General features: G+C 40.1%; 1 protein-coding gene across 4 annotated transcripts in view; it reads right to left on the reverse strand.

The window, feature by feature from the left end:
- Positions 1 to 27,296, reverse strand: part of bmp2k (BMP2 inducible kinase) — a 100,758-nt gene that overhangs the window by 36,720 nt on the left and 36,742 nt on the right. For 3 of the 4 annotated variants that reach the window (XM_069926748.1, XM_069926746.1, XM_069926749.1), the window contains 7 exons: positions 17,480 to 17,598; positions 16,875 to 16,980; positions 13,625 to 13,767; positions 9,069 to 9,190; positions 5,014 to 5,095; positions 3,619 to 3,751; positions 2,178 to 2,281 (listed from right to left, as the gene is read on the reverse strand). In XM_069926748.1, coding sequence (XP_069782849.1) covers positions 2,178 to 2,281; positions 3,619 to 3,751; positions 5,014 to 5,095; positions 9,069 to 9,190; positions 13,625 to 13,767; positions 16,875 to 16,980; positions 17,480 to 17,598 — 809 coding nt within the window. The remainder of the gene's footprint in view (positions 1 to 2,177; positions 2,282 to 3,618; positions 3,752 to 5,013; positions 5,096 to 9,068; positions 9,191 to 13,624; positions 13,768 to 16,874; positions 16,981 to 17,479; positions 17,599 to 27,296) is intronic. The other variant, XM_069926747.1, reaches the window with a different exon arrangement.

Below are 27,296 nucleotides of genomic sequence, written 5' to 3' on the forward strand. Positions count from 1 at the left end.
TTTTATATTTGATCCTCTTCTTGTCCTTCTTCACAAACTCAGAACATTAGTGAAGTTACAATTTTCTGCTAAATCTTTATGATTGTTAAATATTTAAAGCAATCAAATCATCACAGACACAGTGGGTTTTGTAATTACAACATATCGACATATCTATTTCATTAAAAAGCTATACCAAATATTTTCAACAGACAAGTTTTGAGTAAAGGCACGAAAAAGAAAACATCTACCGCATTTTTACAGATGTAACGCAATGTTAATTGCCCAGACCCGTCCCCTGAGGGAGGAGATTAACATATCAAGTGCCTCTGAGACAACATTAGGATGATTCTGCCCTATGGCATCAGTTTAATCATCATTACATCAAATAAAACCATAAATATCTCAATTGCACATTATTTTTAACAAGTTAACATTTCTTTTAAAGAAAGACTTTTTAAATCATGACAGAATTAAAATCTTACTTTAACTCTGAAGCTGGTCTTTGATCTATTTAATTGATTCCTTCTATCCTTGCAAATAACCACTGCATCTCTTCAGGGCCAGATTAACATAGCAGCATATGCTATGGGCCCCAAATTTTAAAGGGCCCCATGTTTATGTACTATGAATTATGAGAAACATTTTGGTTTTCATCTTTGTACAGTGGCTATGAGTTAACACATTGATAGTCTGTGTTAATAACCCCAATTAAAGGTAATAATTACCTATAAAGTTATCACCTTTAATAGGGGTTATTAACACAGACTATCAGTGTGGCATCTCATAGCCGCTGCACAGTAGTCTAATTGAAGGTGATAATAGGCTAAATTCGCTAACCTTAAAGGGTGGTGCTACTGTCCTCGCCTTGCTCCTAGCCCCAGCCATCTGTCTGCCAGCCCCCCTGCACCTTCTGATGCAGCAGCAGGGATTCAGTGCTGCCAGAATTCCCTAAGTGCCACTCTGGCATCTGATTGGGTCACTTCAGGGCCGCAGCAACAGCTCAATCTGGGAGCAATGGCCGTCCTCGTTATCCATAATCCCCCACGCAGCTGGAACCACTTTGCTAGCACCACTGCAGAGCGATTCCAGCTCGGTGGGGAATTATGGGTAATAAAGACAGCCATTAATTCCACATTGAGCCAACTGCTGCTGTAAGTTTTAACATGGGGGGGGGCGCAATCTCAGTGCAAGTGTAATTTCAGTCTCAGTACAAGTGAAAAATCTGCAAGTTTTAATGAGCGGGCTAAATTTTAGTACTTGCTATTTTTCTCTAGATACACCATGGTAATCACAGAATATATAGTGATGTGAAAAAGCTAGCATAATTTTGTTCAGAATAATTAAGACTATTTCAAACTTAAAATGGACATGTAGGGTCAGCATCAGAAACTCTTTCTGGGAGGAAAAGAAGATGAAATGAACTGACCCAGTGGGTAAAAGTAAATGACACAATTTTCTTGTTTATTTTCATTGTGTGATGACATTGTTTAATGGATCATATATGTTGAACGTTGAGTGGGTGGGGAGGGGGGGGTGAAGGAGGAGGGAAGGGAGGGGGGAAAAGGGGAGAAAATGATACTGTGTATATTCAAGAGGAAAATGTTTGTGTGTATTTTGGTCAATATGGTTCATAGTGTGAAATTTTTTTTTAAATTAAAAAAGAAAAAAAGAAACTCTTTCTGGGGAGGGGGTTGGTGAAGCACCACAGGCATACTTGCCCCTCATTGCACATGCACCAACCAGCTCTTTGTGAGCTGCCATCACACCTCCCCCTCACTGTGCATGCTCCAGCTGACATTATTTAGGATCGCACATGCGACAGCCAGCACAATTTGGAGCCCCTTTAAAATAAATGCTAAAAGCCCCACAATACCTTCGTCCAGCATCTCTTTCTTCCCAATCCTCTCCAAAGTTTAAGTGCTGCAGGAGGACATCGTCTATCTGATGAGCGATTGACAGCTCTGAGGGAAGTTGAATGGGTTGTAAATTGAGAGAGATTAACTGTGGTGGATAGGGGGACTATGGAACATGATTTGCCTCCTGTCCCAAGTAAATGCAAATTTCTCACGAGTGGAATGCAGAATACTACACCCGCACGGTATTTGCTTGTGCACGCTATATGAGAATATTCTTACATAGTTTAAGATTTTCCGCGCGTTATATCCGTGTGCACGTTATACGAGTGAAATACTCACATTTATATTTGGCAGGGGGCATATTTTTCCAGTTAATTTAAAAGCAAAATATGAAACTTGGTAAATGTCAGGTCTCTTGTCTGGGCATGGTTCAAGCATATAACCTTTAAAATATATGAAAAAATATATCATTGCATATTAAAGATTTGATTCAGTCTTATAAAATAAAAAGTGCATTGCTAAGATTTCATCAATATCCAAAGTACATTTATCAAATCTGTGGTGACTGACTTGAGGCACAAGTCTGAATGTTCATGAGACAAATTGCAAAGCTAATACAAATTGTAAAATATTCACGTTTGGTGGAAAACAAACATACAATAAAAAAACATCAACCTGACAAGTTTCTTGCAACTACCTGTACTCTGCAAACTTCAAATGATTATCATAAAGCTTTGTTTGATTTAAATTTAAAAATCACATGCAATGATGATTATGTAACCTCCACAGGTCATAACCTCCTGCATTGTTTTTCTTCAAAATTTTCATTGGCAAACTCACTCAACCCAAATAGACGTGTCAGTATGGCTCATTTTCATTGGCAAACTCACTCAACGCAAATAGAGGAGTCGGTATGGCTCATTTTCATTGGCAAACTCGCTCAACCCAAAGAGAGGTGTCAGTATGGCTCATTTTCATTGGCAAACTCGCTCAACGCAAATAGAGGTGTCAGTATGGCTCATTTTCATTGGCAAACTCGCTCAACCCAAATAGACGTGTCAGTATGCCTCATTTTCATTGGCAAACTCCCTCAACCCAAATAGACGTGTCAGTATGGCTCATTTTCATTGGCAAACTCGCTCAACCCAAATAGACGTGTCAGTATGCCTCATTTTCATTGGCAAACTCCCTCAACCCAAATAGACGTGTCAGTATGCCTCATTTTCATTGGCAAACTCCCTCAACCCAAATAGACGTGTCAGTATGCCTCATTTTCATTTTCTGTAACTGAGGTTACATCGTTTTTCAACTCCAATTCACTTGCAATAAACAATTTTGCCCAAAATAAAGGCTAGAAATTACTTTTTGCAAAATATGGAATAAAAATTGAAAATCGTCCTTGCCGACCAATATCAAAATTACATTTACCTCATGAAATAGATTTTAATTTCTTAATATGTGCCTTTATTGCAGCATAATTACATCATCCTCCTGCATCTATCTTTGCCTTAGCAGTTCTGAAGCTCAGAAAAGCTATGAGGAACTTCATATGAATTTCTCAGTAATCCGGAACATTCATCAGGATTATTTTGGTAAGTAATCATGTGCACAGGTTCTATTTTAATTCTTAAACATTTTCCCTCCAAGAATTTAATCTCATTCTTGTGAATAAGTTGACAATTGACCACTCCTCGAGCAAAATCAAAGGCTAAAAAATCAATTAAAACCATACTACATGCATTGAAAATTAGAAAAGCAAACATTTAATTATTGTACATACGTATTAAACAGTGCAGTTTCTGAGAATATTTAGACGTGTCAGGCACTGTAAAGTTCCCATCACAAATTGCAACCTGACTCTCTCCAAATGGTAGAGTAAAAAAACAAAGTTTGTACAGCAAGCATCCAAGAGCCTAAAAAGAGGAAATATATTTTTGCAAAAATAACTGATCATGAATTTAAAAGCCCAACAACAATGGACAAAGAGTAAATCAAAATTTGCCAATTAAATGCTCAAATCCCACAACCATTCAATATCCAAAACAATAATGAAGTCATTTTTATTCAGTAATGCACGTCAATGGGAAAACATTTTAATATTTAATCATTGCAGTTCATTATTACATTTTATTTGGACATTATTTTAACTTGCCAACACCATTAGCAACAATGCTATCAAAGTGGAAATCTGAGCATCTTCATGCTTTACTGGTAGATATGGATCAGACTTAAAACTAGAAAGTGTGCAATGAAGTTAAGGTACAAACTCATCAGCCAAGGCTCAAAGATCATTTTAACCATTCTGCACAAATCTTACTCAAGCTAGAGAATGAGAAAAAAGGAAAACAGTTGAAAAAGGATGGAATCTGTATTTTTCTTCAGAAAAAAAGGTTTAATATTGGCTATTTTTAAAAATTTAATACATGTTTGCTGTTGGAATAGCATCGAAAAGTCAGAAGTTCAGGGAATAATTGCTCAATGACAACATCAGAGGACACAGTTAGCATAGCGGTTAGGGCACCGGTGTTTCAGGGATTCGAATCTCATGCAGTCAGTAAGGAGTTTGTACATTCTCTCCATGTCTGAATGCATTTCTTCCAGGGGCTCCTATTTCTTCCCACCTTTCAAAATGTACCAGGGTTTCAGGCCAATTGGGCTCACACGTTTAAAGAGCCTGTGACCATGCTGTGTGTGAAAATTTAAATTAAATTTAAAATTTAAAATACTGTGCCACTAGAGGGCAATGGTGTTCTTTAAGCATGAAAGAAAAATAGGGGTCAAAGTCAATAGTATCACAAGCAATGCCAGAGAACAGATAATACATTCATTCTCAAAGCCAAAGAGAAAGCTTTTACTTTTCCCACCACTTTCTCTTTAGACTCCCATTCACCAATTATGCTTTCACCTTCCATCCCTTCATGATATTTCAGCCAAGATTCACTTGTTGAACCCAGCATTCCATCTGCAATAAATAGCAAACTTTCTAACGTCCCCTGTCTCCAACCAGTCGTTGATATTATCGTCTTCTTGGGTACTGATCCCACTCATCTTACGTACAATTTTACCCCTTTTACAGATGCAGGGAAGTGGACCAAGTAGATAATTGCTCAGTACATGGCTTAGAGCACAATTAAGCTTGTGTGTAGTGTTAAAAAAAAAAGAAAATTTTGCTCACCCATATGTCAGCTTTTGTTGTGATAGAATTCCCTCCATAAAGATTAATCATTTCAGGAGCTCTATAAGATAATGTTGTGTATCTAAAAAAGATCATTATGAATGTTAAATTTTTGTGCATTTAATTTCCTTTGTATTTTAAAATAACCACATTGGTATCCTGAACAAATTATAGAGGAAGAAAAAGCATATATTTAATGAATGGATTTCATAATATACTATTAAAGTGACAAATTGAAAAGCTGAAAAATAGAATGTACCGTTTTAAAATCAACTTGTCACCTCCATCAAAAATAGTAATAGGTTCACACAGTTTTATTCTTTCCGTAGCTATGTTCTGCTGCATCCTTGTAGAAAATGGATCATGAACCACAACATGAAAGAGATCACCTATTCTTCGAGGCGACCAGAAAAAGGGAAATTTCAATCTGAAATATCTGCTCTTCCAAACTTTCAGCAATTCACAAAAGCAGAAGAAAGCCAATCGTTCCATCAGCTCTTCTCTGCCATTTAATCATGAGCTGATTCTTATAACTCAGCCCTTAAACCCTGACTAAACAAATTTGATGTTAAATACACTCAATGACCTTGCTTCCACTGCCGCCTGTGGCAAAAAGGTCCATAGACTTGTTAATTCCCATCATTCAACAGCAATGTAAAAGTTCCCCTACCATGGTAAACAACTACCCTACATTTCGGCATACAAGTCGAGTCATGAAACACAAAAATCTGTCAAAAAAATGGGGGGGTCGACTTGTATGCTAGATATACTTTTGAGAGTCAAAATTCAATCTGCGCTGTCCCTTGAAAAACTAAAAAACCGACTGCGACAGATTTTCATTGATTATTTTTACTGGAAACAACACATTTAGAACCCTTCAAAATCACTCTCGCAATCGTCGTCTGAAGCAAAGATGGCGGCAAGCACACGCATACTCTCATTGTTTAAACAGTCATCATACGAGTCCCAGTCTGTATCTGATGAGCCGGTTTCAGCTTCATCGTCAGTATCCCACAATAAATCATCGTCTGTGCCATCAATTGCACAAGAGATAGCAAACTTTTTAAATGATTTTGTCAGTCTCTAACTTTGTCTCATGCCTTGAGCACGAAGTTACACAGTACATCAAGTGATGTAGCACGTATTGCCCCACTTTTTGAAAACAACTTTTCTGCGCTCGACATCCATGTATTCCATTCCTTGAGTGATGGATGTTTCATTGCTAGTTTACATCTCTGATTTCTTGTCAGGTGATCAGATGGAGAATGCGGAGGGGGGCATGGACTCATGGGCCAGTAGGAACTGTTACTGTGCTTGCTGCATGTCTAAATTTATATTTTAAAAACCTCTGACCACAGCCATCATGAATCACCCATGGAATAAAATGTTCAATGTGGTGGTTGACACAGCAACTACCAAATGCCACAACAGCTTCAGACTGGTGTAAAATCTAAAATAGCATAGCACTAGCCCTTTGGCCGATAATCTTAGGTTGACCACTGCAAACCCATTCCACCATCAATCTAACCCTTCGCAACCTCACAGCATGTATCTCTCTATTTTTCTTGTATCCATGTACCTTTCCAAGACTTTCAAATTTCCCTATTGTACCAGCCTCCATCACCTCCAAGGCAATACATTCCAGGTACCCAGCATTCTGAGCAAAAAACATACAACATCCCTCCAAACTTTCATCCACTCTCCTTAAACAGATGCCTTCGAGCATTGGCCAATATCATCTTGGGGAAAAAAAAGATGCTGGTTGTCCACCCCTCTTCTTCTTTCTTTCTTCTTTGGCTTGGCTTCGCGGACGAAGATTTATGGAGGGGGTAAAAGTCCACGTCAGCTGGAGGCTCGTTTGTGGCTGACAAGTCCGATGCGGGACAGGCAGACACGGTTGCAGCGGCTGCAGGGGAAAATTGGTTGGTTGGGGTTGGGTGTTGGGTTTTTCCTCCTTTGCCTTTTGTCAGTGAGGTGGGCTCTGCGGTCTTCTTCAAAGGAGGTTGCTGCCCGCCAAACTGTGAGGCGCCAAGATGCACGGTTTGAGGCGATATCAGCCCACTGGCGGTGGTCAATGTGGCAGGCACCAAGAGATTTCTTTAGGCAGTCCTTGTACCTCTTCTTTGGTGCACCTCTGTCACGGTGGCCAGTGGAGAGCTCGCCATATAACACGATCTTGGGAAGGCGATGGTCCTCCATTCTGGAGACGTGACCCACCCAGCGCAGCTGGATCTTCAGCAGCGTGGACTCGATGCTGTCGACCTCTGCCATCTCGAGTACTTCGACGTTAGGGATGAAAGCGCTCCAATGGATGTTGAGGATGGAGCGGAGACAACGCTGGTGGAAGCGTTCTAGGAGCCGTAGGTGATGCCGGTAGAGGACCCATGATTCGGAGCCGAACAGGAGTGTGGGTATGACAACGGCTCTGTATACGCTTATCTTTGTGAGGTTTTTCAGTTGGTTGTTTTTCCAGACACTTTTGTGTAGTCTTCCAAAGGCGCTATTTGCCTTGGCGAGTCTGTTGTCTATCTCATTGTCGATCCTTGCATCTGATGAAATGGTGCAGCCGAGATAGGTAAACTGGTTGACCGTTTTGAGTTTTGTGTGCCCGATGGAGATGTGGGGGGGCTGGTAGTCATGGTGGGGAGCTGGCTGATGGAGGACCTCAGTTTTCTTCAGGCTGACTTCCAGGCCAAACATTTTGGCAGTTTCCGCAAAGCAGGACGTCAAGCGCTGAAGAGCTGGCTCTGAATGGGCAACTAAAGCGGCATCGTCTGCAAAGAGTGGTTCACGGACAAGTTTCTCTTGTGTCTTGGTGTGAGCGTGCAGGCGCCTCAGATTGAAGAGACTGCCATCCGTGCGGTACCGGTACCATGAAAGACCCCAACAATGAAGACGCTCCACCCCTCTATGCCCTCCATAAACTGATACACCTCTATTCGAGCATTGGCCAATATCATCTTGGGGAAAAAAAAGATGCTGGTTGTCCACCCCTCTATGCCCTCCATAAACTGATACACCTCTATTATGTTGTCTCTCATCTTCTGTCAGTCCAAAGAAAAAAGTCCAAACTCAGTCAACTTTTCTTCATAAGGCTTGTTGTCCAATCAGGCAATAGAACTGAACAGAACACACCAAGTGTGGTCTAACCAGAGTTTTGTGGAGCTGCAATATAACTTCATGACTCTTGAACTCAATATGACCAAGGGAAGGCCAATATACCATCTTAACTATCCCATCAACTTGTGTAGCAACCTTGGGGACTTGGATCCCTCTGTTCTTTCACCCTGCTAGGAGTTCTGGCATTAACTTTGTACTCTTCCTTCAAGTTTAATCTTCCAGAGTGAATCATTTCACTTTTCCATATGGAACACCATCTGCCATTTCTCCACCCAACCAGCATCCTGCCTATATCTCATTATCCACAACTCCTCCTATCTTTAAGTCTTCTGAAAACTTGCTGACCCATTCCTCCACTTCTTTGCCGAAGTCATAAGTGATCTCAGAACAGCACTGTGTGGAACACGAGTCATCAACCCCCAGGCAAAATATACTCCTGCTAATATCCTCTTTCTTCTGTGGGCAAGCCAATTGCAAATTTAGGCAGCCAAATTCCCCTTGACCCCTTCCATCATGGCTTTCTGGATGAGCCTACCAAAGGGAACCTTGTCAAATGCCTTACTGAAATCCAGATGTACCATATCCACCTCCCTGCCTTCATCAATTTGTTTTGTCACCTCCTCAAAAAAAACTCCTGAGGCACAACCTGCCCCTCTCAAAACCATGCTGACTATCCCAGAGATAGATTCCACCTCTCTTATCCACCATGTTACCTTACCATCCTTTCCTCATCTCAGCAGGTCAAACTTATCGAGAACCCCATGCAAGTAGTCCCTAAAAATCCTCCACATTTCAGCTGTGCATTTTCCCAGGGAATGTGTTACAATTAACTCTGAAGTTCCTGCCTTATCCCATGGTAAATAGCCCTTCTCCAATTAAACACTTTTCTTCCCCTTTCATCCTTTAGCTTTAACAAATTCAATGAAACAACTTACTTTTTGATTTCATCCTCTACAGTGCTGACACCATGTACTTGAGGATTGAGAATTTTATGAGTTGCACTTCCAAAATCACACAAAACATAGTTTCCATCATTATTTAACAAAATATTTTCAACCTGCAAAAAAAAAGCAAGACAAGTTACTATTGTGAAATATCAATAGTTTATACAACATTCAAAAAGACAAATAGCAAATTAATTTGTAAAACGCAAGATTGATCCATAAAGATTAGCATGAATTTGCTGATTTGTCTTTTTTAATTCACCAGGATAATTATGGAAACAATATGGTTATTAAGCATGTTACACAATGAAAATAACTACATGATTAACTACATTATATCACTAATCAGAAGATACTTGCAGCATAATTTAGTTATTTGCATATTTTACAATTATGGTAGATATGAAACATATGGCTTACTTTCATTCAGATAAATAAAACTTATTTAATTATCCTCACTTCTTTCAGTCCAAATTTACAATATCTACACTCCAAACTCTGCCCAGCGATAAAATAGATGGAAAGGCAAATTGTGATGAGGATATTCAGACTTTGCAACAGAGTGGGAGAAGACTTGGCAAATTAGTTTAGTATAGGGAAATTGTCAGGTCATGTATGTTGGTAAGAGGAAAAGGCAGATTGTCTAAAGGAAATAGAGGCTCTATATCACACATGTCAAACTCAGGCCCGCGGGCCAAATTTGGCCCGTGATATAATTATATTTGGCCCGCAAGATCATATCAAATATGTATTTGAGCTGGCCCGCTGGCCGCCGCGCCAGTATAGTGCATGCACAGCTAATACTACAAATCCCAGAATGCTTTGCAAATGCATTGGCGCCGGCCTGTCAGCCCGCTAATCGCCCCCACCTCCTCTCTTTACTTTCATTACCATCTGCGACCTGTCGCCCAACTCACATGTAATAAACCCCTTACGAAAAATGGCCAAACGAAAGACAGAAAACAGGACCTTTCAAGACAGGTGGGAGGCAAACTCTGACCCCAGAGTTTGATGAACTTGCATCTAAGATGAGATGCCAAGTATCTGCTTTAGACCCAGGTGCATCAGAGTAAATCACAGTGTAGCAAGCTAAGCTTGGATTTATATTTTCTTTGGTTCACTTTGGACTGTTCATAGTTGAAAGGTTGGATTTTCATTGAAGCAAGTTGTTATTTTTTTGACTTGTTGGCTTGTGAAAAAAAATACATTTAAAAGGAGCTTAAAGGCTATAGAGAAATATTATTTATTGAATATTTTATTTCTCATTTGTTAATGCTTCTTCTGGAAAGAGTTTAACCAAAACTATTATTAAACATTTCTTTTAATAAGAAAAAGTTTAACATTACATATGTTGAAAGAAGAGAAAACATGCAGATGTTGTTGAAAATTTTCAATAAATATTTAGTTTGGCCCACGACTTAGTCCAAGTTTTTAATTTTGGCCCTCTGTGAATTTGAGTTTGACACTCCTGCTCTAAATGAATGAAATAGAGGATCTATAAATTCTTCTGCAGCCATGGAAACACTGATCAGGCCACATGAAGTATTTTAATTTTTGTTTATTTAAATTTAGAGATACTGAACTGAGACAGGCCTTTCTTGCCTATGAGCCCACACTGCCCAAATGCAGCGATTTACCTATGACCCTGTACTTTAAGGATGGTGGGAGGAAACCCATGAAGATCACAGGGAGAACATACAAACTCCTTACAGAAAGTCCCAGATTCAAAACCACGTCTCTGGCGCTATAATAGCATCAGTTTTGCATACAATTTTGGTCGCTACACTATAGGAATGGATGCGGACACATTCGAAGAGCTTCATCATCAGGATGTTGCCTCAAATTATAAACTTCAATTATAAGGAGAGTCTGGATTGGCTGAGATTATAACATTTAAGAGGATTTTAAATTATAAAGGGCACTGGTAGATGGTCAAAATCTTTTTCTAAGGATAGGAGTCGACAAAAAGTTAACTGGATGAACATAGGTTTAACATGAGAGGGAAAATATTTAAAGGAGCTCAAAGGACAAGCTTTTCTACAGAGGGTGATGGTCATATGGAACAAGCTGCCAGATGCAGTTGCAGAGGCATTTGCAATCACAACTTTTAATAAGCATTTGGAGAAATACATGGATAGCAAAGGAATAGAGGCCTAATTCAGGATAGACATGTTTAGCTTGGTCTAAGCACGCCAAAGGGCGTTTCTACGCTGCATTACTATTTAATATTGCAGAACATCTCAATGCTACAAACTTAAAAACAAATTTGGGCTCAATGTTTCAGATTCTAAAATTATGGCTGACAATGGAGATTAAATGAAGGGACAGCAAAATCTGAAATTGGAGCTTTTAAAGAGGTATTGGTCTGAAGAAAATCAAAAATTGGAGGACCCAATAGGGAACAGAAAATGAAAGAGAGTGTATAATTGAGATTCTGCTTAAAGTCCATACAGGTCAACAAATATCAGCATTAAGCAATGAACAAGGACTCAGTAGGGCCCTTTCAAACTGCAATGTAAAATGGGATTAACTTGCATGGTCAGCGACCCATGTACAAGGTGATTTGAAGGGGTTAACCGGGTCAACCTGGTCAGAACCCAACTGGGTCCCTGACCTACCTCAGAGGTGATCCAGTAAAACTTACCCAGGCATCCTGCTCCAACGATCTGAAAGGGGAAATGGCCAACCAGACTACATAGGTGACATCAGTGCTTGCGTCTCAGGGAAACCCCCGGCTGAAGTGCCGCTGCCATGAAATGGGGTAGAGTGATTGCTGCCATGAACCGGGGGCGGGGGAGGTGGAAAAAGAGACGGACGGCCATTACTTCAAGTGAGTGCGTGACACGTCACTCACTGCGTCATTGCGGTGGGGGGGGGGGGGCGCAATCCCCTTTAAATTTATAAGGGGGATTAAATCTGACTCCGATTTGAAAGGTGCATCATGCACCCACGATCCAGTAATCACACCTGGATCCCAGGAGGGCTACCTATGCGCCGCAATTTGAAAAACACCTAGTGAAAGGAAAAACAAAGGCAGTGGAGTTTTTGATGATTTCAGGCGACCAAAGTAGACCAGATTTGTTAATGTAGCCAAGGTGTGTTGCCACTTTCTTAATTCAAAGCTTTAGTCTCTTTACAATCCTGTGTAACTGTTTTCTCACTTTTATATTTTCCATTCTTCACTCGCCAGAATAACATTCACACCACAGCTCATTTGTTCTTATCAATTTACGACATTTATTTTGCCGTGCAAGCACTCAGAACAGGATAATCAGTTTGGTGGTGCACAAGGCCATAGAATGACATTTTGGCATGGGACTGGAATAAGGAATTAAAACACAATGCCACTGGGAGATTTCTGCTTTTACAGTGGACAGAGAAAAGGTGCTCAATGAAAAGGCCGCTCAGTCTACATCCAGTCTCTCCAATGTAGAGAGGCCACAACAGGAGCAGTAGCTGTTGTAGATGACCCCTGCAGATTCACAAATGAAATGTTGCTTTATTTGGAAGGTCTGTTTGGAGCCCCAAATGGAGAGGGAGGAGGTGTGGGCACAACTGCAGCATTTCCTGCAGTCACAGGGCTAGGGATCAATGTATCAAGGGAGTGATGTTTGGGAAGGGCTGTGGACAAGAGAGTAATGGAGGGAGTGGTCCCTGCAGAAGGCAGAAATGGAAAGACGTATCTGATGAAGATCACGTTGTAGGTGACAGAAATTACGGAGGATGATATGAAGGATGCGGAGGCTGATGGGATGGTAGGTGAGAAGAAGGGAAATCCTATCCTTGTTGCATGTGGGGGCAAAGGGGGCCCACAGTAGATGTGCAAGAAATTGAGGATATGAAGGTGAGGGCTAAGTTGATGTTAGTAGAGACGAAGCCACATTTTTTGTAAGAGAAAGGCATTTCGAATTATCTCTGGGAGCAGATGCAACAGAAACTCAGAAATTGTGAGAAAGGAACCAGATCCTGGCAGGAGGCAGGTATGAAGAGGTGTAGTTGAGATAACTGTTGATAGTTTTGTAGAGAGTTTGTCTGTCAAGAGTTTGTCACCTGAGATGAAGGGAGATCAAGAAAGGGGTGAATGTTGCTAGAGATGGCCAAGTGAATTTGAGGTTAGGATGGAAGTTGGCAGCAAAGTGAATGAAGTCAATGAGTTCATCGTGGGTGCACGAGGCAGCTCCAATGTAGTTGTCAATGTAGCGGAGGAAGAGTTGAGGGGCCTTGTCTGTGCATGCTTGGAGCATGGATTGTTCCACATAGCCAACAAAAAGGCAGGCATAGCTGGGCTATCTGGTTGACTTGGAGAAAGTGGGATGAGTCAAAGGAGAAGTCATTGAATTGATTCTGCAAATGACTTCAATCAGTTAAGCATGGCAGATTGATTGATGCATTTCACTAATGCCCAAGTACGACTCTTGTATCCAAAATATGATGGACAAAGCAATCCAAGAAACAACCTGTGGTATAATCTATGAAACATCTATTTTGCAAAATGCAATGATGAAGAATCACAATAAATAAAAAGCTTACAATAAAGCAATTCTCACCTTTAGATCCCTGTGAATGATTGGTGTTTTGCATTGATGCAGCCTTGCAACGGCTTCACAGGTATCACAGAAAATTTGCAGAGTTTCTGTTTCAGTAAAACCTGTCTGCAACCTCTGATTCATCTGGTTCACTACTTGCCCTGCTATGAAATGAATCTCAGAATATTAGTTTTGCAACAATTAGTGACTTCGATTAAAAACATCATAGATTTGTGGCACACAACTGGACTTTCAAAGGGTCTTTGGACAAACAAAATACTGCACATATGCAAATTATACCACAATCTTTACTGCGTAAAATTATTATTTTGAAAATGTTCTAATTCTGAAATTACTTGATTCTAACATCATGACCTAAAATGGAAAAGATTTATCAGAGTACTGATATACTTGAAGGCTTAAAATGGCCCCACATTTGTTTTTGAAATACTAGCTACAGTTTGTGCAGAAAGATGAGACTTGAACTTTATGTCAGTAAGAAAACACTTGCCACTAACCTCAAAGAAACCCGTCAGAAAGATGCAATTTATAGTGAAACCAAAATCCCCTCTTAACTTCAAATACCATCAGTGCATGAAATCTGACACCCAACATCAGAGATGTCAGACTATTCAACCAATCATTAAATTCTCATGGAGCAAAAACTGGATTTTTTTTAAAACTTTGTTACCATCTAAAGTATAGCAGCCAAAATAAAGATCAGAATATATGAGAAATCAACTTGGAAACCAGAATATTATTACCATTATTGATTATCGGACTCTCATTGAAGGAAGAGTGTGGATGTTTTAGAGAGGTTGCAAGGAAATTTTTCAGGATGTTGCCAGGATTAGAGAGCATGTCCTCTGAAGAAAGATTGAGCAAGCTAGGACTTTTCTCTTTGGAGCAACAGAGGATGAGAGGCAACTTAATAGTGGTGCTCTGAGAGGGATATAGTGAACAGCCAGTGCCTTTTTTCCAGGATGAAAATAGCCAATACCAGAGGACATCAGTTTAAGGCAAATAGGGGTAAGTTTTTGGGCAATGTCAGAGATAGGTTTTTTTTTGTAACTACTAGAGTGCTGGGTGCCTGGAACTCACACCCAGGGATGGTGGTGGAGGTTAATGCAATAGGGACCACTAAAAGACTTTCAGCTAGGCACACGGATGCAAGAAATAGTAGGCTAAGGACTGTGAAAGAGGAAAGGGCTAGATCAGTGGTTCTCAACCCTTTTCTTTCCACTCCCATACCAGTTTAAGTAATCCCTATGCCATAAATGTTCTGTGATTGGTAAGGGATTGCTTAATTGGGATTGGTATGTGAGGGGAAGGTTGAGAATCACTGCTCTGGACCCACTGTTATTGGAATATTTTGCTTCAGAAAAATTGTCATTGGCCCATTTCCTTTGGAGTTATGTAAACGTGCACATAACGAGTCAAAATTAGATACAATTAAAACAGTGGTTTTCAAACTTTTTCTTTCCACCCATATAGCACCTTAAGCAATCCATTACTAATCACAGAGCACCAATGGCATAGAGAATACTTAAGATGGTATGTGAGTGGAAAGAAAAAGGTTGAGAACCATTGGGTTAGATTGAACCTGGGGTCAGTTTATATAGGTTTGGACAACTTTGTGAGTCGAAGGGCCTGCACTGCGCTATGTTGGGTTTTTTTTAAATGAAGGAATTGTGAAATATTGTGAGAAAGAGATTGAACATCAAATTAAATTTTCAGGTGCAGCAATGTTTTACAGTTGTAATTATGGCTTAGTACAGTTTTGAAAATTTAGTTATTCCTCACTCAAATTCCCAGACCCTCAAAATACTCCCATCTGCAAAGATTTTAACAGTACATTGTGTAGAGGAACTGATCATCATCGACAGCAAGCTCTGGTTTCCACATTCAACTGTATAGATTAACAGAAGTTGCTTTGAGTTTTAAGGTAAAAAATTACAAATACTAATACTGTTGTTACTGAGATATTATTTATGAATGGTTTCAATTTTTAATGCATTTGAACAAAATGAGAAGTGTTTAAAAGTAAACTGCTGCAAGAATTACGTGGGTAAAGCAATAATTGTAGAACCAAAGGATGGTCAGTGTTTCAGGTTAAGACCCTGCATCAGAAAGGAGTGTGTAAGGAAGATAGTCATTGAGGTGCAGGAATGAGACAGAAGCTCCAAAGTGTGAAGGGAGAGATCAAGGGCAAATGGAAACAGGTCAGGAAAGAGGGAAACGATGGTAAAGGTGAGCCAAGTAAGAAAAAGCAAGTTTGTGATGGCCAGATGGGGAGGATTATGAATCTGTTTAATTTTTTTTGGGGGGGGGGGAACTCAAGATAAACAAAGGGACAGAGAGCGCAAGCGGACTGGTGGGAATGGGGAAGGACCACAGGGTCCAGGTGAACAGAAAATAGTTCTCTTACGCCAGGTAGAAATACAAACCAAGTTTAACAAACCTGCGCAACCAGAAACTAAGTTAATGTTTGAAATCAATTACCTTTTAAAAGTACCAGTAAAAGTTTCAGTAACCAAGAGAGAGAAAAGGAAAAGGGGAAAGATCAAAGCAGGTGAGGGTCTTTCTGTATGGCAAAAGGAAACAGGGGCTGACAAAAAAACTAAAAAAGCCAAGATGCTGTACTTCAATCTTACATTGTACTTCATTGAAATAGCTGACAATAGAAGTCAATGCAAAGGATTCAAGGAATACATAGCCAGAAGCTTGCAATTATCCTTTTAGCATCATATAATACACAAAATGCATTTAATCACCCCGAGAGGGCAATAGTGACCAGCAAATACAGCATACCAATGAGATGACACATGCAAAAGCTCCAGAGCCCTTTTACACAGGAAAATGCCATGGGAAGAACACCGTTTAATAGTAGAGAAAACTAGAAATGATAAGAGGAGACAAGGGAAGAACAGTGCTAATGTAAATTAGACAACAGCAGTTAAGACCAATTGATATGGACAGCTGCTGTTTGGATCCACGACATTCAGCTGATGCATTAAGTATAAATGAGGTATGATGATAGCTTCAAGTTCTGATAGCTCTTTACATCTGAGTACAGACATCTTTAAAAAGGATGTGAACTTGGCCTAGTTTTGCCCTACCCAACAGGTTACAAAAATTCAAGATACTGCTCGTCTTAGCTCAAATCATTTAGCTTCCTGTGATCAAGATAAAAAGTAGTAAAACTTAACAAAAGTGCCATAAAATATTTCAGACAATCACATGTATGCAACTCAAAATAAAGAAACCTTACCTCTGCAATATTCCATCAGAATAAGCACTTCCCAGACATTATCACTGATTGAAGTAATTCCACAATCTAAATAACCCACAATATTTTTATGACCTGAAAGCTCCTTCTAAAAAAAAAGAACAGAAAAGCCATTCACAAAAGTATCATAGCAGTTGCTTGCCTATGTTGCACATTTATATTCTAATTAAAACACTGTAGTAAAATAGCGCATGAGCATTTCTCTTTTTACAACCAAGATCACAGATCACGCCTAGATAAAAAGTATTTCTCTTTTCAAACGTCTCAAGTTTAACCATTCACTTGTGACCAGTTAAGTAATATCATTCAGAAGTGATCAGCAATCCAAACGGCTATTCCCCAGGGTATAATATAAGCAATCTCAGGAGGAACTCAAGAGACAATAAATAGGGCACTTGGATTCTGCAAGTCCTGGAATTCAATAGGACACATTTCACAAGCACACATACAGCCATCCCAAAATTTACACATTTTAAAATGATCTATAATCATTTACCATAACTCAAGAAGATTTAGAAGTAATCATCTAAACCCAACTAATTACTCTTTTTTTCAATGTGTTGCCCAAGAATTAAATGTATACATACCATAATGGTAACTTCTCTTTTGCAGATATTCAAGTCATGTGCATCATTAACATACATGCGCTTCAGGGCACAGCGAGCACCATTGTGAGTTCGAACTAAGAACACTATAGAGAATCCACCTGTAACATTTAAACATTTTTTTATGCAACTCTAAATACTTAAAAAGCACTAAATTACCCCAACTTGTAGTCCTTGGTGCTCTAAATGGACAATTCTTAAAACTTCCATAGTGTTTTGTTTTAAATCACATTAAAATAGAATCTCAAACACAATCAATATTTAAGGTGGTAAAACTGGAAGTGCTAAACTTTTATTACCTCAAATCTTAAAATCTGCATCAGAATCATTTTTATATGATCTTGTTCTTTCATCTGTTTAACTCCATCTTTATCTGTCATTAAATCTGATGAGCACACCTAACTTTACACCTGCCCCATGTCTTAATGATCAGGTCTTCTCAATCAATTTTGAGAAGATCCAGCAGAGTGATTTCCACCAGCCTGATACTTCAGCATTGCCTGAAATCAAATTTTCTATGAAAGAAGTCAACTTCAATTCTATGCCTGGGAGGGGTTGTGACTTTACTGCATAGGTCTCACTTCCGCATCTCGCTTAGAGGCATCTGGGGGTCATGTCAGCAACTAAACGTCAACAATCCTATCATCTGACACAAGGTCAGAGGACTCACAATGCTCCCTTCACTTCCTTCCCTCGTTATTAACCCAGCAATATTAAAGGAGACTTGGTTCTAAAGTAACAAGGCTAGGATTCAATACCTATGTAATTGGACAAAGAGATAGGATATGCATGGTTAGTGGAATGTTATTACAGTGCCAGAAACCCAGGTTTGAATCCAGCACTGTTAGTAAAGAATTTACACATTTTTCCTGTGACTGCAGGTGCTCCTGTTTCCTCCAACCCTTCAAAAATGTAGTTTGTAGGTTAATTGGTGTATTTGGTTGGCACGGGCTCTTGGGTCAGAGGGCCTGTTACCATGCTACATCTCTGGGGGGGGGTTGGGGGGGAGGGAAATCCAATACAAATCTGCCAACCCAGATGTGGGCTTGAGGATGCAACAGTACAAAGAACAATGAACAAACTTGCAGAATGGGGAACTAATTAACAAATTAAATTCAATATAATAAAAACGAGCAGATACATTTTGGAGTAAGAATATTTACAAGTCTAGGTGGCATACAAGAACACAAGAATCTTGAAATACAAATGGACCACATGATCATCCTCAACACGGCTGCATACAGAAAAAATCCAATGCCAGAAGTCAGGACCACCTGAGAATCTGTATTTCTCGAAGACTCTCAAACTTAAAATTTAGAAGGCTTTTGTGTGTATACCTGTGCCACAGGTGCACAGAGGTGGTGGAAATTAACAAACAAGTATTTTTTTTTGTACTTTGTATGGAAAATGGTTAGTTGATAAACTATCAAAATTTACTTGAGCATCTCTTAATTCTATTTAAATTTGAATTTTAAAAGTACTACCCAAGAATCTGGAAAATCTAGACCAACCCAATGCTGAGCAATCTGGATTTTCGGATTTTTGCTGTACTCATTTCACCGCCATACTCCCTGAACACCTGTGACTGCGTGGCCAACACACCAACTTCCTCTACAAATTTGCAGATGACACCATTGTTGTCGGCAGGATCTCTAACAATGATGAAGCGGAGTACAGAAGTGATAAGAGACAGTGCTGAGACAGTAACCTCTCCCTCAATGTCATCAAGATTTTTAAAAGCTGATCATAGACTTCCAGAGAAGCAGAGCTCACATGAACAAGTCATGTGAGCTTTAAGTTCCTCAGGGTAAACGTGTCTAGTAACTTATTCTGATCTACTCGTGTTAATGCAATAGCGTGAAAAAAAACACACCAGTATCTCTACCTCCTAAGAAGAAATTTGGGGTGCTGCCTACAGCTCTCAACTTCAACTTGTGTACCATTGAAAGAATCAGGGTGCACAGTGTGTGGTGCAGGAATTACTCGGCCCAAGACTATCAACTGTCAAGGATGGTAAAAAATGGCTTTGGCCATCATATCTATCCCCCCTCCCCCCCCATCTATAATTCCCCTGGCCTTAGGAAAAAGTTGCCAAATTAATAACGCTCATCTCACCCCAAGCACAATCTTCACACCCTCTCCCTACCCCCACATACTAGATTCAAGGACAGTTTATTTGTCACTATTAGATTCTGAATTAACTCAAACTAGTAAAATCACATTTCCTTTACTTCATACCAACTGCTCTCTCTGTGTAACTACACTTTTGTACTGTCCTATTTTCTGTATTATGTAGCTGTCTACTGGTTCACTCACAAAATCACCACTTTCACTGCAGCTCAGTACACAAGACAATAAACTTGAAGTTGATCATGAAGTTGAAATACAAACCATGTACTCAATTTATTTCTAGAGGAACAGAATTGAACAGTTACAAAGTTATGCTAAATCTGCAGTACATTGAAACATAGTTAAACCCCATTTATATTATGTACAATTTTAAAATGACATTGGGAACTTAGAGGATATCAAAAATTACATAGAAGATTGGAGAAATGCAAAGATAAAGCCTCAAGTCTCTGCCCTTAAGAAAAGTCAGCTTAGAGGCAATGGTCGATGGAAGTATGAATGTTGTTATACAATTGTTAAACAGTTAAGATCTTTGCCATGAAGAAAAACAAGGGTGCATACACACATTTAAATACAAGACAGACAAGGTTATAATAGTAGAAAGGAATTGGAGATTACACTAGAAATTATGCGAGGAGGGTCATTGGTTGATGGATTAATTGGGCCACCATGGCCTAATTTTAAAACTTTCAGAAAGTTTGCAATGAAGTTTATCTTTTCGAAAAGTTTGACTGGCACTTCCTGACAGCAAGTGGGGTAGATGGAGCTGAATTTGTCAGGTGTTCAAGAAGGATTCCTGACACAGTATGTGGACCAGCCGATGAGAGGAGAGGCCGGACTGGGTCTGGTTCTGGGTAAAGAACCTGGTCAGGTGGCAGACCTCTCGATGGGGGAGCACTTTGGTGAGAGTGACCACAACTCCCTGACCTTTAGCATAGCTAAGGATAAGGATAAAAGCAGACAAAAGTGATTCATTGGGGAAGGGCTAATTACAATGGGATGAGGCAGGAATTAGCAAGAGTAAACTAGAAACAGATATTCAAGGGTGAAAGCACAGAATAAATGTTGAAGTTGTTTAGGACCCACCTGTGTTGGGTTCAGGATAGGTTTGTCCCATTGAGGCAGGGAAAAGATGATAGGAAAAGAGAAACGTGGTTGGCAAAGCAGGTGAGATAGTAAGTTAAGAGGAAGAAGGAAGCAAGAAACAGGAAGGGGTCATAAGAAATATATGGTGGCCAGGAAGGAGCTTAAGAAAGGACTTAAGAGCTCAAAGTTGGCATGAGAAGGCCTTGACCTGTAGGATTAAGGAGAACCCTGAGGCAGTCTTTGCATATGTGAAGAACACAGAAGGATGTCGAGAATGAAGGTGGGATAAAAGGGGCAACATGCCTGGAAGTGGAGGAGTTTGGGGTGGTCCTAAATGAATACTTTACTTCAGGATTCACAAGAAAAAAGGACCTTGATCAGGATGAGGTCAGAATAGAACTGGCCTGTGTGCTGGACGATGTAGAGATTAAAGAAGAGGAAGTGTTGGATATTCTTAAAAACATCAAGATTGTCAAGTCCTCGGTGCCAGACACTATATACCCCGGGTTGCTGTGGGAAGTGAGGGAAGAGATAGCTGCAGCAGTAGCTATGATCTTCAAGTCCTCTTTGGCCACAGGGGAAGCACCGGAGGATTGGAGAATGGCAAATGTTGTCCCCTTGTTTATAAAGGTAATAGGGAGAATCCTGGGAATTATAGGCTGGGTGAGTCTTACATCAATGGTGTGTAAACTATTGGAGAGGATTCTTAAGGGTAGGATCTCTGAGCATTTGGAGGAAGTATAGACTACTCAAGGATAGTCAGCATAGCTTTGTGAAGGGAAGATCATACTTCAAAAATCTAATTGAATTTTTTTTTGAGGAGGTAACAAAATAAATTGATGAGGGTAAGGCAGTAGATGTGATCAATATGGATTTTAGAAAGGTATCTGACAAGGTCCCCCATGAGAGACTTGTTCAGAAAGTCATGAGGCATGGGATCCATAGAACCTTGGCAGTGTGGACAAAAAAAAAGGCTTGCAGGTAAAAAGCAGAAAGTAGTCGTGGACAGAAAGTATTCTGCCTGGAGGTCAGTAACTAGTGGAGTACTGCAAGGACCTATTCTGGGACCCCTGCTCTTTGAGATGTTTATAAATGACCTGATAAAGAGGTGGAAGGCTGGGTTAGTGAGTTTGCAGATGATACGAAGGTTGGTGGAGCTAAAGGTTGTCTGAGTTACAAGAGGATATAGACAGGATGCAGAGTTGGGCGGAGAGAGCAGATTCCGTTCAATCTGGACAAGTGCGAGGTGATGCATTTTGGAAGGACAAACCAGAAGGCTGAGTACAGGGTTAATGGTTGGTTACTTAAGAATATGAATGAACAGAGGGACCTTGGGGTCCAAATCCATACAGCCCTCAAGATCGCCAGACAGGTTGACAGGATAGTTAAGAAGGCCTATGGGATGCTTGAGGTATTGAGTTCAAGAGTAGAGGTCATGTTGCAACTCTACAAATCTTTGGAGAGACCACATTTAGAGTATTGTGTTCCATTCTGGTCACATCATTATAGGAAGGATGTGGATGCTACGGAGAGGGTGTAGAGGAGATTGACCAGGATTGGAAAACAGGTCTTATAAGGCAAGGTTAGCAGAGCTGGGACTTTTCTCTTTGGAGCGTAGAAGGATGAGAGGAGACGATGGAGGTCAACAAGATTATGAGAAGCACAGATAAGATGGACAGCCAACACCTGTTTCCCAGGATGCAAATAGCAAAGACAAGAGGTCATGTGTACAAAGTGAAGGGAGTGAAGTTTAGGGGAGACATCAGGCGTAAGTGATGGAGGCTGAAACATTGGGGACATTTAATAGACTCCTAGCTTGGCAGATGGATGGAAAACAAAGAGGGTTACGGAGTTGGGGGGTTTAGCATTTTTTAAGGAATATATGGGCAACATCGAGGGCCAAAGGCTGTAGTTTTATAAACTGTGCTGTAGTTCTATAAAAATTATCCACATTCTAGTGTACTGCAATCCTAAATGTATTTGCTGCTATTCATGTAGTAGACTGATGAACTAGCATATCAACAAATATCAAAATAAACTGTTAAGACCAACTAACTACATGTTATTTCTATGTTCATGAAGCTCCCAGGTTAAAAACAAGTTCCATTACCTGTATTTAAGTCAGAACAAGTACATATGGTCTTTATTTAGCGTCAGTTTGTCAAATATTTAACTTAGTAAATAGCATATACAGATGCCTAACCTTTTTATCTGGGATTGTCGGGACCAGACAGCTGCTGTTGTTCGGAATCTTCTGGATTTTGAAATCATTTTGATTTTGGTCATTTTAAGCAAATGCCTTGCTCCTAGGCCCAGTCATCTGTCCCCCTTGCCACCCCCCCACCAAGACTATTTTGCGCCCTAAGCTGGGCTAAGCGTGGGGTGAGGGTGGAGTGTCAGAAGTAATGGGGTGGCTCGGGAGCTTAGCCAAAAAGGCGGCCTGCGTCGGCTACTCAGAGCTGGTGGCAAACCAGGGCAGAAGGCCGGACACGATGTGCAGAGCTGCAAGAGGAGTGGGCCGACAGGGTGGCTTTCAGGCGCTGCACCAGCTTGTCAAGCCAATCCTCAGGCAGACCCCAGCAGTACCATACATCACCCCTCCCCCATCTAACTCCCAATGCAGCAGCAAGGGTGCAGTGCTGCCGAGCCCAGAGTTTACAGAGCACCACACCAGATCACAATGACGGCTCAATGCAGGACCAATGGCCGTCTTCATTACCCATAATCCCCACGCAGCTGGAACCCCTCTGCCAGAGCCAGAGCAGTTCCAGTTCTGTAGGGGATTATGGGCAAGGAAGACATCCATTGCTACCGCATTTGAGCCAGCTGCCGCCTACTTTACTCCCACCAGGTGCTGAGGGTCAAGAGTCACAATTCCACCAAAGGTAAGAGAGGGGGGCATCCAAGGGAGCAGGGACAGCGGGACTGAAAATATATTACGGGAAATTAACATTACTTATGTGTAACGTCATCTACCAAAAAAGTGCTGGTTTTTGGAGGTTGCCAGCATTTGGAATCTGATACAAAAGGTTAGGCACCTATATTGTCTATATTTTATATTTATATGCACATAAAGCACAAGAAACCCTCTCAATATCTTAAACATAATAAAACAGTGCATAATTGGATGATGTAGGTGATAACGATAGAGAAATAGCTACTGTTGGAGAGAATGGACCTGGTGCTGGAGAGTCAGGGCTTGATTTTTAAACTTAAAGGTAAAATCAGCTGCAAAGAAGCATCTGTTGATTTCTAGCTGCCTTTAACCCAAGGAGGCAGGAACGAGTCACAAAACTGTTGGTTCATGACTCACTTGTAAACCAGACGAAATAAGAGTACAACATGGTTAATGCGTTCCAAGCAAGTTCAGTGTGATGGAAAACCACACTGTTCAAAGCATTACTACAATGTACTTTAACACAATATGTTCCAATGTTATAAAAGATATATATAAAACTGATCTTTATTGGCAATAAGTGAACATCATTTTTAAAAATGTCTAATATAGTTTACCTTTAACCCTAAAATGTTGTTCAGTGGTTTGAAAACTTCCCCCTAACCCAGGAGTTCCCCTCCATCCAAATTGGCATTGTTCAGTGGTTTGGAAACTTGCTGCTCTGCCATATCAGGGCAGAGACAAAGTATATATAAAAAAAGGTTCCCATTATTATACTAATAAGGCAGCATTCTGCGGGATAGTGCAGGGAGCCCGATCACAGAAGGGACAGTAATAACTTTTAACACAGCCACTTAACCCTCTCTATTCCACAGCTTAGCACCTGTATTTTAGTCTTGCAAAGTATTATGAGGCGATTTAAATATCAACAACAATAAAACTTCAATGTTGCAAATTTAAAACTGCAGGTCAAAAAGACCATCATACAGCAAACTCTCTCACTATGCTGACTCAACCAGACTTGTACTTAAGAACCAAATAGAATGGCATCAGTTCAAGTTGTTTGTAAATCGGAGGTTTTTAATAATGCAGTTCAAATATGAACCCTCCACGCTTATTATTTGAAGGATGTAGAAGATACAGAAAGCAATTGAGGCAAAAGATCTTTCAGTTATAAACCTATTGATACAGAGTTGTGGAGTTCAACATTTGTCTGTCAGGAAGTTAATGGTGCTGGCAGGGTGGGAATTAAATAAATGAGTGTGCCAATGAACAAGCACGTGTCGCTCTCTGCGTATTTGCCTACATAGCAGAATCTATTTGACCTTTATTGTGCAAATGAGCTGCACATTCCTTTGGAGTATAACCTAACTTACTCTGTTGCAGTTAAATCTCCAGTTAAAAATCTGCAGAGCAAAAAAATACGAAGTAGTTATCACAGTCTTTGAGATCAAAAGACTTTATTTGTAACATATTCATAGGTGGCTTGTGGTAAACTGCTGCAGCTGGGGAAAAAAACAAATATATTTGGTTATTTTGGGCTCCACAGATTTTTCACAATGCATCCCTGATATCCAAGTTTCAGCATTTATGTAATAAAGCACATCATAACCCGTGTGAAGATTATGCTCAGATTGAAATACACAGAATCTGAGTGAAGTATCAAAATACCAACTCATATATATATCAATGGAATGAAAGGGCTATTAAGGTGATACTAAAAGTCTATACCTCGTTCAGAGCAAAGCGAATGCTGTTACCATCTCACCTGCACTAACCAACGTGCCAAACTCGTTCCTGGGTTTGCAAAATGATTATGGGGATTTCCACACCAACCTGTTAACCTTGATAAAACTACCATACAAGTCATTGCAAGCTGAGTCCAATCACAAGTAGCAACTTCTGGATACCCAGTGGCCGACACATTACCATCCAGAAAATTCAAGATTTATTTCTGCCCATTCCTTAAAATTAGTAACCTTGCCTGCATTACCCTTTGAACACAGATCATCCCACAGCTTACACTTAAAGGATCTTGGCACACAAGTGAACAAAATTGTGCTTGCATTGGAAAAAAATGTGCCAATATTTAGGATCAAGAGATTTCACAAATGTATAGCTAAAATTTCAACCTGCTCTAGCAGTTGTGCCCATAGTTGGGCCAAAGTCAGCAATATCAAACCATACTGCAGCAAGAATACAGTGCTGGGCATTGATCCTGTAGCGTACAGCACAAAAATCAAGCACAGGTACTCAGGATCACACAGATGCCAGTGCAATCCGAGCCACCACACAAAAATTATAAATTGACACTGATTGAATGGTATTTTAAATAAAACTGTTGAAATCTAGTCACGTCAACTAGTATTGATATAGAAATAAGATGGGATGCACAGTCCTTTCAAATTGAGTTAACCTTGATGGGCTAGCCCAACTTCCTGAGACATGCAACACTATGTCCTTTCTTTGACAAAAGGGACCACCTACCCACAGATCATGGTTGCATTGTGAAATTCCATAATCACAACTAAAAAAGTTATTGGCTGACCAAACGGGATCACCCTGGTAATCACTGCAAGGAATCATGGGGCCTATGCTACCTCTGAGATCCAGGACTGCATCAACAGATACAATGGATGAATGTATATGATAGAGAGGACTTGATGGGCTGATGGCCTATCTTATGGTCATTTTCATTAGTACAATGAAGATTCAATGAAAGTCTTACTGCTCAGCTTCCCAAGTTCATAAAATGTACAAGTATAATTAACACACAGCATAATTATTGCCACAAAGAGAAAAATGGAAAAGAAAAATATTCTGTGAATGCCATTTGAGAATTAGTTTGCTTTCTACAAGAATAGTTGAAGGTCTACATCTGGGTGATGTTCAAGAGGACAAATCATTTTCTGGCTGAGATCAACAAACAAAACCTACCAAGTTGTTTTAAACTATTAGCTTTCCATTCAACCAGTCTTGCTCAAGACTGAATTTCTTCTCCACTATTTCCAAACAATTCTAGCATTTAAGAGCTAACAATAATATGACCAGGCTTGCCCAGATATTCATCAAGAGCAATGTAATGGTCTGGGATGTCAGACATCAAAAGCCTATGTGGTCTTGTGGTGAAGCAGCCAAAAATAAAGAACCTCTGATCAACACAAAGGAAAATAGATAGTCACATGGATAACCTCTTAGCTTTGATTTTAACATTGCTAGATCTTCTTCCAAATGAAGGAAAATAGGAGAACTTGACCACAGCAGGACCTGTTCTACATGCTTATAATGTAAGCAAACATGTCCTGCAGATGCCAGAGACACTTGACCTTTCACTTGTACAAGTCTGACTGTTATCAGGTTCAAAGTTCTCTAACCAGGCAGCATAATCCATTAAACATATTCAGAGGTTGCATAATTGGCTTCATCCCAGGAGTTAATAACTGTGTTGTATCAATGCACCAAGGCTCTGTCTACAATAGCCACATTGAGCTTCCAGCTGCAAGTCACTTCAACTCCCTTCCCACATACCCCTATCTGTCCTTGGCCTTCTTTACTGCCACAGTGAAGCCAATTACAATGCTTTCTAGTGTGGTTGCCTACAAACCAATAGTATGAATAGTGAAATTTCAAACAGACCACTCTGCACATTCCTTTCCCATTCCTACCAGCCCATGATTCTCTCTATGA

The sequence above is a fragment of the Narcine bancroftii genome, chromosome 3 (genome assembly GCF_036971445.1).
Source record: "Narcine bancroftii isolate sNarBan1 chromosome 3, sNarBan1.hap1, whole genome shotgun sequence".
Taxonomy (NCBI): Eukaryota; Metazoa; Chordata; class Chondrichthyes; order Torpediniformes; family Narcinidae; genus Narcine; species Narcine bancroftii.